Source organism: Macaca thibetana, chromosome 16 (genome assembly GCF_024542745.1).
Source record: "Macaca thibetana thibetana isolate TM-01 chromosome 16, ASM2454274v1, whole genome shotgun sequence".
NCBI classification, from domain to species: Eukaryota; Metazoa; Chordata; class Mammalia; order Primates; family Cercopithecidae; genus Macaca; species Macaca thibetana.
In genome coordinates, this window is record NC_065593.1 from 61,075,958 (window position 1) to 61,088,495 (window position 12,538).

The 12,538-nt window shown below is 52.6% G+C and overlaps 2 protein-coding genes across 5 annotated transcripts in view; one reads left to right on the top strand and one right to left on the bottom strand.

Moving 5' to 3' along the window:
- Positions 1-5,127, top strand: part of CYTH1 (cytohesin 1) — a 106,023-nt gene extending 100,896 nt beyond the window's left edge. For 3 of the 4 annotated variants that reach the window (XM_050764378.1, XM_050764377.1, XM_050764381.1), the window contains exons 12-13: positions 137-291; positions 3,010-5,127. In XM_050764378.1, coding sequence (XP_050620335.1) covers positions 137-291; positions 3,010-3,088 — 234 coding nt within the window. In that variant the 3' untranslated portion in view covers positions 3,089-5,127. Of the gene's footprint in view, positions 1-136; positions 296-3,009 lie in introns of those variants that run through there. The other variant, XM_050764380.1, reaches the window with a different exon arrangement.
- ENGASE (endo-beta-N-acetylglucosaminidase) overlaps positions 1-12,538 on the bottom strand; it is a 639,565-nt gene that overhangs the window by 409,597 nt on the left and 217,430 nt on the right. The window lies entirely within an intron of this gene.

The window sequence follows — 12,538 nt, forward strand, 5'->3', positions numbered from 1 at the left end:
CTTTTCCACAGGAAAATAGGTATTGCTCGTATTTTGTGAAGGACAGAATAAAGGGGCTTTGGGGAAAGAAATCAGCATGTTTCTCAGTCAGCAGCTTCCTTTGCTCCACTGTCTCCCTCTCTGTTTTCATTCTCAGAACTGCTTTGAGCTTTATATCCCCGACAATAAAGACCAAGTTATCAAGGCCTGCAAGACCGAGGCTGACGGGCGGGTGGTGGAGGGGAACCACACTGTTTATCGGATCTCAGCTCCGACGCCGGAGGAGAAGGAGGAGTGGATTAAGTGCATTAAGTAAGTGACTGCTGAGAAAGGGAAGTGCACGCCTGATGCAGCCCTCACCTCACCAGGTGTCCATCGTCTTCGTGGTTAAACACGCCGCCCGCATCTCTCTGTGCTGCAAGTGTTACATTCTTAGGGAAGCTTCGTCCTGGTTCCCAGCTGACGACTTCCCAGGAGGCCTTTGGATTCTTGGCTATTACAGCATATGTAAGAGAGCATGTCCCATCTGGGTTCCCCAGGTGTCCTCATAGACCCAAAATAGGAAGAGGCGAGTGAGCTACCGGCACAGATGCCATCTTCTCAACTGGCCTTTCCATGTCTGACAAAGCTGCTCTCATTCTCACAGTGACAGCTCAGAGGAGATAGTAGTCATGTTCTATAATTTGTGAATCCTGTGAGACACCATTTTCCTAGCTACAGATGAGGAAACTGAGGCCCATAGAGGCTAAGAAATTTGCTGGAAGTCACATACCATGATCCAAGGTCCGGGAGGAGGGAGAAGCTTCCTCAGGGTTCCACAGCGAGGAAATGGAGCTCCCGAGTCCAGGCCTGTGACTCCTGGCTCTCGGCTCTGTCGGCTCCACTGGGCCACGCCATGTAAGGTGTATCACAGGGCTGGAAATTTCCTGATGTGACAAGTATCTGGAAACATGGCTTTCTAAAGCCAGTTGGCTTCTCTTGCTTAATGTTGTTCCCTGGGACTTGGTCCGTCTGGCTGTCCCTCCAGTCCCTGTGCGAGGGTCAGCAGTGAGCATTCTGACTGTGCCTTCTCTCAGTGGTCTCTTCTCCTAAGAGCACAACCGTGTCCTCTCCCTCCTGGGTGCTTCATCCATGAGCGCACACCCAGCTGTTTTCCTGAGGAAGACTCCTCAGCTGCCTGTAACTTCACCTGGAAAACAGGGAGAATGTACCCACAGGTTCATGCCAAGGCCCCGTAAGTCCTCTGTGTACCGTGTGACGGGCTTTCTCTCGCCCACACTACAGCCCCGTTCCCGAGGGAGTGCAATATCCTCTAGCCTTTGTTTTATCTTGGTATTTCTACTCAGACCAGTGTAGGTTTTGACCCAGGCTAAATACCTAAAAACTGACTGAAAATGGAGATGATGTGATGGAGGGAAAGGAATAGATGATTTATCCCCTCAAAAGTAATCTGAAAATTCATGCAGTGAAAACAGGAACTAGCTGAAGAGAGGAAGGATTTGGCGCCAGGTCACGCTGTGCCGAGTCCTCGCTCTGTCTGTCTGAGCGCTTGTGCCTGGTAGGCGGGTAACTTACCTTCCGTGTGATACCGGTCATTTCTGCCTCCCGGGGCTCTTTTGAGGATTAAATGAGATCGTGTAGTGGGCATGGGGTTTGGCAGCTTCCCTGACATGACAGCCATCCCGGGAAGTGTGGCCCTGAGCAGGGGCCAGCCCACCCTCCATTGAGCAGACGCGGCACCACGGTGCTTTCAGAGTCCCCTGCCAGTTATGGCACCAGTCCCGTGTTCTGGGGAAGAAAACAGCAGTGTTGTGGGGGACCTGTATCCTTTTTTTAACATACTGGAAAAAAAAAAAAAAACTCTTGAATCATTATGAAATATGTTTTTTGTGTAAGATTTGAAGTAAGGGTTGTAAGTTTGTTCTCACGAATGAATAGCTGGTGGTGCAGACGCCATTTATGGATTCATCTGCGTCGCTCCCACTGATTTAATGTGCTCTTCTGAGAGTGTACCCAGCTCCCCCACCACGTGGCATGCACCTGCCGCTCCGCTGCGCCTCCCAGTGTGAGCACCGCCTGCCTCTCCCCCTGCAGCATCATGGTGTGCTTTGACTGTGCTGGCCGGCGGGTTCCCTGTCCTCCCCTCACTGGTCTTTCAAAAAAGTTTTGGCTGGTTTTGTACATGTGTCTTTCATACGGTGTTTACTTCTATAGTCAGAAAAACTAAGCATTTTTCAAAGTCACATTTAGAATCATCACTTAGGATACTGCTTCCCTGGAAAGAAATGAAGTATCAGGACTTTTAGACCATAACTTTCTTGAAAGTCGAGAATGGCAGACATAGGGTTGTGGTGTTGCCAGTCTGCTGCAGGTGCTCCAGCCCGCGGCACGGCCTGTGCTGCTGTCTTTGAGGCTGTAGCACAAGCATGAGCTCGGGCCCCCTCCCTGTGCACCGGAGACCCAGCCAGGTCCAGCCAGTCTGTCCATGGCCCCCCACCAGCAGCATCGTGCCAGGCAGTGCTGCCTGCAGAGTCATAGAGCCTTAGTTATTGAGCAGGTGCACATGGGGGGCTTGGAAGGCCCCACTGCATTTACCACGCCAGCTATCACACACCCCGTGCCGGAGGACCGCATGTGACACAGCTTGATTATGTGGCACTCGCTGCTGCAAAGCAAAACCAGATGTCATCATGGAAACTCAAGCACCAGTTTTTTTCTCTGAATTAGAATATAGCCGCAAGAATGTGGCATGATTCTGTTCCTACATGTAAATTGATTATTATGTTGAAACAGGTAAAAACCCCAAAATTATCTTGTCACATGTTCCTGTGTCTCTTTCAAAGTGTGTCACCTTAGGTCACTGTGTGGACACAGCAACGGTGGACGACACTAACTTGGCCTTTGCAGTGATGGTGGGGTGGGACAGGGGTTCTGGGGCACAAGGGGCCCCTGAGCAAGCCCCTGCCCGGAGGTGTGTTTCTTGTGATTCTGTCCCTCACGTCTCTGTTTTCTCCCTTTTCTGTGCTCCAGAGCGGCCATCAGCAGGGACCCTTTCTACGAAATGCTCGCAGCACGGAAAAAGAAGGTCTCCTCCACGAAGCGACACTGAGCGTGCAGCCGAGGGCGTGGGTCTGCGTGGGCCTTGGAGCTCCCGCTCTTCTCCCGCCTCTCCACGGGTGCACTGCTGCCGAGCACAGCGTCCTCTGCCAGGCCCCGCCCTGGATTCCTAGAGACTAGCTTCAGCTTTTGCTATTTTTTTTAAGTGGGAGAAGGGTGGGCAATTATCACTGGGGAAGAGAGGACCGGCTGTCTGTCCAGCATGGGCTCCTGAGCCTTCCTCTCTCACAGGGCAGAGCTCTTGTCGGCAGGGCAGCCTCCTGGCCAGTTTCTCTGCTCAGTGTTCTGGTAGCCGAGCTTGGAGCCAACTGTTTACCTCTTGGTTGTCCCGGTAAAGAAGTCTTCAAACCCTGCACCATAAATACGTGTATCCATATATTATTATATGTTAAGAAAAACGGTGGAAAGGAAGAGAAGCCACATACTATAAAGATCTATTTTTTTTTTTAAGAGAGAACGTAGTGCTGTTCAGGTGCATTCTGCCCTGGCTGCGCTGGGGAGCTTCTCCCTGGAGAAGAGCACCCGAGGCTGTGGCCGAGGGGCATCAGCCTGGGCCCGCGGCAGGGCCTGGCCCGCCTCTCCTGTGCTGTGGGAGCTCGCTGCCTGGTGCTTGTCTGGGCGAGAGAGACAGGTGAGGTCAAGGGCGCAGAGGGCAAAGGCTCAGTGGGCCTTCAGACGACACAGTCAGACTCGGGGGCCTGCCCTGGCCAGGGGCGCAGCCGGCAGCAGCGTGCGGTCCGGCAGCTCCCGCGGATGCTTTTCCATCCCAAGTGCCTGCGGAGCGCCGAGGAGAGGAGAGAACTGACTGGACGCTTACGTTATTTTCCTCCTTCAGAATCCAAGTTCTTGTTGGGCTTTAAAGTAGAAAGTCAGCATTTTCCTTGAGCTAAATACCTAATAACCAAAACTGTGAGGAAGGTTATCGGGACAGAGGTTCCGGATAATCTGTTTCATTTTGGGTTTTCTTCCTCTTCCCCAGGCTCCAGTCCTCGTTCTAGAGGAAGGAGTAGGACTTCCCCGATCCCCGTAGGGCTTCAGCTTTTTCTGCCTCAAAACCGGCCCTAACTGGACTACTCTGGATGCGTTTTGTGGTGGGCCCCCTAAGGGGAAGATGGGCCTTTATCTGCTCCGTGAGGTGCACTGGAGTGAGGGGGGTGACCGGGCCGCCTCTCGCATCTGTCTTCCCCTGCAGGCACTGTGTGAGCTGGCCCTGCCCCTCCTCATTACAGTATGAAGGGAGCCATGACATGCAGCATTTTCCTGCCGTTCTCTCAGGGACTCTCAGGGCAGCTCCTGCCACTCCGCCAGGGCCAGCATGCCAGTCCAGGCAGAGCAGGTGGCTGGCTGGCTGGCCGTCTCGGCCCGCCTCTCCACAGGACCCTGGACCAGGGCGGTGCGGGGCGCGGCCGCGAGGAGGCAGGTGGAGGAACTGCGGGTTTCCACAGGGCCGTGTCGCCACGGCTCCTCTGATCCTTTAGGGTTGGCGAGCATCTCTGGAAATAGCTTTTGCAGAGGAGTGGTGGGAGGAATGGAGGGGGACAGTCTGTCACCTCCCCGTCCCCGCCACTTTGTGTAGATCCTACCTGGAGGGAATGGCTTTAGGCACTTTTGTGCTAGAGCTTGTGAGGGTGACAGAAGAGGGTCCAGGCTGGAAACCTGAACTTTCTGGTGGGAGGACCAGGCGGTGCCTGCCAAGGTCTGGGCGTGTTTGGGCTGGCGCTGGAGCCTGTCCAGCTGGCCCGGGCCCTGGCCTGGTTCTCACAAGTGTTTCCTAGACGGAGAGGCACATGGGTCAGTATTAGTCTATTTATCAGAGGTGTAAATAATCTATGTATAGTTTTTCTCCTTTTAGATTATTTTGTATTTGTTTAAAAGAAGTTTTGTCAAAATACAAAAATATAAAGAAATGACTGAAAGTTGTTGACAGGGTTTTTAAGAAATTATAATTATTCTAATTGTTTTTGTTTGTTTTTGCCTTGTAAACTAGCGCCAAGGAACTGCAGCAAATAAACTCCAGATCTGCCCAAGCCATCTTTGTTGTTCGTGGCGTCTCTGGGCTGGGGTGGGCCCTCGAGGTAGGAAAGGAGTGCTGAGCAGACGCTTGTGCACGAGGTGCCACTCCAGCTGCACCTTGAGTTCAGTCGAAACACCTTGAAAGTGGGAGGAGGGTTCTGTCTTCTGTTAAGAAGAGCCTAGTCAGAAAAGATAAGAAACTTAGCCTTTGCACCGCCCCCCCGCTCCCGCTTTTTTAGAAGAAGAAACGTGAAACGTCAGTTTTAAATTAAGATCAAGAAATACGCCTTCAGTCAATGCAACGCATCTTCAGTGTGATTTCAGTTTCCAGAGATGAGCTCACAATGCCAGGGAACAAACAGGGAAGAGTCTCGGTGGGCTACAGGGAAGGCGCTTGGCGAACTGGCACCAGACAGCAAAGCACCAGGCTGGCCCCGTCTGTGGGTCCGTCTGTCTCCGCGGGCTGGTCCGCGTGCTTCCACACAGTAGTCATGTCTGATGTTTCTTCCTTGCTTCAAGCCCCCAGTCTACCCTGACCATTCCCCCAGGTGACCGCCCCACTTGACTGAGAAGGGACGACCGTTAGGTGTGAAGAGCGGCATTCCTAGCTTTCCATGTCAGTCGCTCCTGAATTGTTTTTGTTCCCTCCCATCGCTGGAAGAAGTGGCCTCCCTTTTTCCTGTCTCCCCTGGATCCATCTCTTGTCAATTATCCTCTGTCTTGTACATATCCCCAGTTTCTTTCCCCATTAATTTCTTTCCCTCAAACCACAGAAATGCCCATCTCACTTGAAAACTCCCTAAGCTCAGGAAGAAGACAGAGATGTCCACTCTTACCACTTCTATTCAGCATTGTACTGGAGGTTCTAGTCAGGGCAGTTAGGCAAGAAATGAAAGGCATCCAGCTAGGAAAGGAAGAAGGAAGATGACATGTATTTGCTGGTAACATGACTTTGTAATGCCTAGCTGAGCCACGAGAACAGGGCCACTCTCGAGGCTCCAGAACTGGGGCCACCAGCTTGCTGCCCCAGCCGGGAGAGCTGTATGTGGGCACTAGACGCCATCCTGTGAGAGCTGTGGCGTGGGCAGAGCCAGCACAGGGGGTGAGGCTTCTCCTGGCCTTGGGGGACCCCATTAAGATGAGTCAGAGATGATTCTGGAGTCTTACGGTGTCATACTGTCTGCCCTGTTGGGTTTCAGACTTACTTGGGATTGGTTATTCTTTTCTTCTTGCCCTCTTCTCCCATTTGGAATGGGAATATCTACCTTGTGCCTGCCCCACCGCTGTATTTTGGAAGCACACAACTGGTTAAATTTCAGAGGCTCTCAGCTGGAGGGGGATTTGCCTCAGGATGAATCGAGCCTTGAGTCTCACTCGTATCTGATTTAGAGGAGACTCTGGACTTTGGACTTTTGAATTGGTGCTGGAGCAAGTTAAGACTTTCGGGGTGGTTGGGATGGAATGAATGCATTTTATGCTGAGAATGATGAGTTTGGGGGAACCTGCGGCAGAATGCTGTAGTGTGAATATTTGTTCCCTCCAAAACTCATGTGGAAATGTAACTGCCGCCAGGTGCCGTGGCTCACGCCTGTAATCCCAGCACTTTGGGAGGCCGAGGCAGGCAGATCACCTGAGGTCACAAGTTCGAGACCAGCCTGACCCACATGGAGAAACCCTGTCTCTACTAAAAATACAAAATAAGCCGGGTGTGGTGGCGCATGCCTGTAATCCCAGCTACTCGGGAGGCCGAGGCGGGAGAACCGCTTGAACCTGGGAGGCAGAGGTTGCGGTGAGCCAAGATCACGCCATTGTACTCCAGCCTGAGCGACAAAAGCTAAACTCTGTCTCAAAAAAAAAAAAGTGTAACTGCCATTGTAACAATATTAAAAGGTAGGATCTTGAAGAGGTGTTTAGCTGAACTAAGGAAAAGTCCAGTAATAGTAATATATTCACAGAGTTATTAAACCACCAATCAAATCCATTTTAGAACAGTGAACAGTTCATCACCCCAAAGTACACCCTGTCTACTCATCGGCAGCCTCTCCTCCTCTTCCCCCAGCCCTAGGCAGTCCTAATGTTTCTGTCTATGCACTTGCCTCTTCTGGGCATTTCATACAAATGGAATCATACACTAAGTGGGCCTTTGTGTCTGGTTTCTTTCACTTAGCGTTATGTTTACGCGACTCATCCGTGGAGCGTGTGTCAGAGCCTCATTCCCTTTTATGCCCAAATAACGTTCCATTGTGTGGAGACCACATTGTTATTCAAACATCAGTGGGCATTTGGGCTGTTCCTGCCTCTTGGCTGTTAGGAGGCCTGCTGCTGCTGCCTTCCTCACAGGCGTTTGTGTGGTGCAGGACTGTAGAAAGTAAAAAGTTGCTCTTCAACATTTCCCTTCTTATTAAAGAATAAATCCTAAGTCCTAAGTGTTTGAAATAATAGTTTCTTTTAAAGACTAACTTCCTTCAAGCCTCCTTGCTTTGTGCTAGTAACTCTTTGTTAAGCCCTATCCCATGTAGCTGTTAGACATGCTCAACGCACGTAGTACATTTTATGTCCTTGTACCTTAACCAGGGTATCTGTGCTGGACGTGCTCACAGGCATGTTTCAGCGCACAGCCTATGCCCCTTCCTTATTTGAGAATAAATTATTAGCCAGTCGGGTTTTAATTTAGTTTGTGAGGTCTGGCTCCAGTCAGTGGAGACAGGACACAGCAACAGAGACCTCACGCGTATGGAATAAATATTCTGGTGTCTCTTTATTCTGTGTGTGCCCTCCCCATTGTTCCATCTGCAAGAGACACCCTTTCTGCGCAAGTAAAAATTGCCTTGCTGAGAGAACTTTTTGTCTAAATGCTAATTTTTCCTTGTGACACTAGGGAACAAACATTTTGCATTTCTAATAGGGACTCTGACAGTTCCTTGTTGCATCTATGTCCTCACTTTCGTTCACTCCTCAGCCAGGGGCCTCCCTCCTCTCTCCTCTCGGCTCTGGGGGATTAGTCTTCCTGGGCTCCCCTACCTCTCTGACGGCTCCCTGTGCATGCTTTCCCTGGCCTCTCCTCTCTGCCCACCCACCAGCTGCTGGACATCCCCCAGGATTCTAGCCCCCAGTGTTCCTAAGCCCTCTTCCTTGACAGATAATCAGTCCCGTGACTGACCCTGCTGCTACCTGCTGGGGGCCCGTGTGTGTGCTTGTGCAATTCCGACCCCTTCCAGGCTCCCCTCTCCACCTCTGACTGCTTGCGGGACGTCTCCCCCAGAGTGGCTGCCGGGCCTCCCCAGCTCAGCCTGTCCACAGCCGATAGCCCCAAGACTGCCCCTTGTCCTGGGGCCTCTGCTGCCACCCTCAGAGAGCCTGTTTAGGCTTGGAGCCCTTTCTCATGTATCTACCCCTCTCCCTACACCCAGGCATCCCCAAGCCTTGCCTGTGGACCTCTGGAGTGGCTCTTCATGGCCGCTGTTGCTGCCCTGAGGCAGACCTTCATCACAGGCCCGGCCCGCCGGGGCGGCTTCCCCACTGGTGTGCGGACCTCTAAGCTTTGCCATCTTCTACTCCATGATAGATGCGGCTGTGGAATTTTGATCCACTGATCATGTCATTCCTCCACTTAGCAAAACAAGCAAACAGAACCCGTCCCCTTCCTTGCAGAAGAGAACCTGAATCTGCGTGACGCTCAGGGCCTTCTCCCCCAGGCTCTGTTCTGCCCCATCTCTAGCTGTGTCCATCCTTCACGGCGCCCTCCCTGCCCTGCGTTCCAAGCTGTTGCTCCACAGCCACCGTTTAATAGCTGATAGCTTTGCTCCTGAGACTTCCTTTTGCCATCTCCTCTGCCCGCCTGTTTGTGCAAAACCTTCTCATTCTTCGAAGCCTCACGTTGCCCTGGATTTGCCCAGCTTTCCAGCTTTTTCCTCTATGCTCCTGAGCAGTGAGTCCAGTCGGCTCTGCAGTGGCTCACGTGGACGTGCCTGTCTCCGTGGTTGTGTTGGGAGCAGGAGTCATGAGGCGTTTGTTCCCTGCTTCTAACCTGATGGAACAGGTCCCATGCACCCAGCACTGGGCTTCGTGCCCATCAGACACGTGGAGCTGCACGTCACAGAGAACTCACCTAGCGGGCACATGACTCGAGGACACAAATAAGAACAGGAAGTCCCAAGTGTGCGCTCCAGGTCGTTCCATAACCCGGGACCTTTCCTCCTCCCCACTCTCCTGGAACACTCATGTTGACCCGGTCACGGCACAGTTATAAGGAGGGGACGCTACATCCTCACGCAGTGGCACTCAGAGGGAGGAGCAGGGAGCGAGGGGCAGCCGGGGTCCCCCACACTTGCCTTCCTTCATCAAGGAGGAAGCGTCTTCCCCCGGATTCCCTGCAGACGTGTCCTTATGTTTCAGCATCACACTGGGTCTCATCTCCACCTCTCGGCCAACCCTCCGCTTAGGCCTATTTGATGCCTCACTGGGGCTGGGCATACGTCCCACAGACACAGTTGGGGTGCCGTGGGCCGGACGCTGGCAAGCAGAGGGTGGAGAATGGATGCCAGGTCGGGAGAAAGGCTGTGGCCGCCATAAGTGGAGAGTTGGAGCAATGAGGGCCCGTGTCTGGCACTCACAGTCTGGGTAGAGGAGACAGATGAGGAAGTTGAGTGTGGTGATCCCGGGGTGCGGGGGGCTAACCCCAGGAGCAAACAGGTGGGCGGCTATTGGAAAGAGCAAGCGGAGGGGGTAACTTGAACAGGCTGATGAGGGAAGGCCCCACTGAGAAGAGGTTGCTGAGCTGAGGAGGAGGCCACCAGGCAAGGACCTGGGGTGCCACTTAGGGTAGGGTAGCTAGTAGGGGGATGGAGGGGGCCTGAAGAATTGCTGGGATGGGTTGGATGAGGCCTGGGGTGGCAGGGGACGCGGAGGAGAGGTCAGCAGGGGCCAGGTGGAGCAGGGCCAGGGCCAGGGTAGGGGACGTCTGAGGCGGTGTGGAGCATGGAGGCTGGGGAGGGACTCTGGCTGCTGGAGGGAGGATTGTTGGGGGAGGAGGGTGCCAGCACGAGGCTGTGACCTGACTCAGTTGGGGGTGATGGAGATTGCACCAGGACAACTGTGAGAGAGGCAGGGGACAATTAAAAATTCATGGGCAGCAGAACTTGGAGGTAGAAATGGAGGGAAAAGGAGAAATCAGGATGAGTCCTCAGTGTTGGGCCTGGGCAGCCGAGAAGGACAGGTTTGGGCTGGAAATCCAGGTTCTGTTCTGGAGGTGCCAAGATGAGAATGACTATTATAATGGCCAGCAGGTGGGGAGCTGGCTCGTCACGTTGGGAGCTCTGCAGAAAGATGAGTGACCACCTACAGGTCACATGTGGCTTCCCAGTGGCCCACCTGGGGAAGGGTTCGTGGTTCATGGCCTCCATAAAACTTGTTTAATCCTGAACAGGTCATATTAAGAATTCCTTAGTTACTTTGTCATGCTTTAAGGCCCAGGAAAGGCCTGGGCAAAACTCTTGGTGGGCTTTTGTTATATCCCAGCCTTTGTATAAGGGGGCTGGCTCTCTCAGCTTTTTTTATTTTATTTTATTTTTTTATTATTATTATTTTTTTGAGACAGTCTTACTGTGTCGCCAGGCTAGAGTGCAGTGGTATGATCTTGGCTCACTGCAACCTCTGCCTCTCAGGTTCGAGCGATCCTCCTGCCTCAGCCTCCCGAGTAGCTGGGATTACAGGCTCGTGGTACCACGCCTGGCTAATTTTTGTGTTTTTAGTAGAGACTGGGTTTTGCCATGTTGACCAGGCTGGTCTCGATCTCTTGACCTTGTGATCTGCCCGCCTTGGCCTCCCAAAGTGCTGACATTACAGGTGTGAGCCACCGCGCCCGGCCAGCTTTTAATATTTAACTTCACCACTCAGTCAGTGCTGAAACAGTTGTTATGGAGGCCGGCGTTAGTGAGCCTGGCCTGCCACAAACCCACAAACATCTACCAGTGTGATCTACACCGTTACCAGAATGAAGGAGAAAACCGGGTGATCATCTCCATGGATGCAGGAAAAGCGCTGGACGAAATGAAACTCCACTTCACCAGGAAAAACACCCAACAGGGCAGGAGCAGAAGGAACCCTCTCAACACAAGCAAGGCCTACTGCCAGCCACACTTGAGACAGGATCGCCCCCTCCTTCCCCAGCTGGAAGGCGCCGAGAGACCGAAGAAGGACTGGGGCAAGTCCAGCCTGGTGAGTAGCAGAGTTGATGAGGACCCACACGCAGGGCACTGCTGGACGGCAGCAGAACAGCTCTAGAGATCCACGTCACCCCATCTCTAGGCTGCTTTTACGCTGATTTTCTGGCTCTTTGCTTATTGTGTGTGTGTGCCGTGGGACTTTTCCTTGGCGGGTTCTCAGATCCTCTCTGGGCTGTGTGGGTTCTCAGGGACACCTGCTCCTTGGCTGGGCACCATGGCATGGGCTCACCACGTAGCCTTCAGGGTTCAGGCAACAGACATATGCCCTTAAGTAACCTGGTGGAGGACCTGTCACAATACAAGGCCATCTATGGAAACCCCCCAGCGAACCTCATACTCAATGGAGAGAGTTTGGAAGCTTTTCCTCTAAGATCAGGATCAAGACAAGGATGCCTGCTTTTGCCACCTCTACTCAACATGGTCCTGGAGGTTCTAGCCAGAGCAATTAGGCAAGAAAAAGAAGGTCTCCAAATTGGAAAGGAAAAAGTAAAATGATCTCTGTTCACCATGCCATGATTTTCTATATATATATAAAACCCTAAAGATTCCACCAAAAAAACCAGGTAGAGGTAATAAGTGGATTTGGCAAAGCTGCAGGATACAAACTCCATGCACGAATCAGTGGCCCAGGGGGAAGAGCTCTGGCTGCCCCTCCCAAGCCCACTCTCTGAGGTTCTCGGGAATCGTTTCTCTGCCTCCCTGTCGAAAGGTCCTGCTCACATCCTGCCCTGGACTGGGCAAGGAGCCCCAGTGCTCAGGGCCTCCCCGGGATGTCTGGTTTCTCAGGGACACCTGCTCCTTGGCTGGTGATATTGTTTGGCTCTGTGTCCACACCCAAACGCATCTTGTAGCTCCCATAATTCCCACGTGTCGTGGGAGGGACTGGGTGGGCAATGATTGAATTATGGGGGCGGGTCTTTCCTGTGCTGTTCTCATGATAATAAATGGGTTTCACCAGATCTGACGGTTTCAAAAGATGGGAGTTGTCCTGCACGAGCTCTTTCTTTGCCTGCCGCCATCCACGAAAGGTGTGACTTGCTCCTCCTTGCCTTTGGCCATGATTGTGAGGCCTCTCCAACCATGTGGAAGTGTGAGTCCAATTAAACCTCTTTCTTTTGTAAATGCCCAGCTTCGGGTATGTTTTTATCAGCAGAGTGAAAAAGAACGAATACAGCTGGGCACCATGGCCTGGGCTCACCACCTGG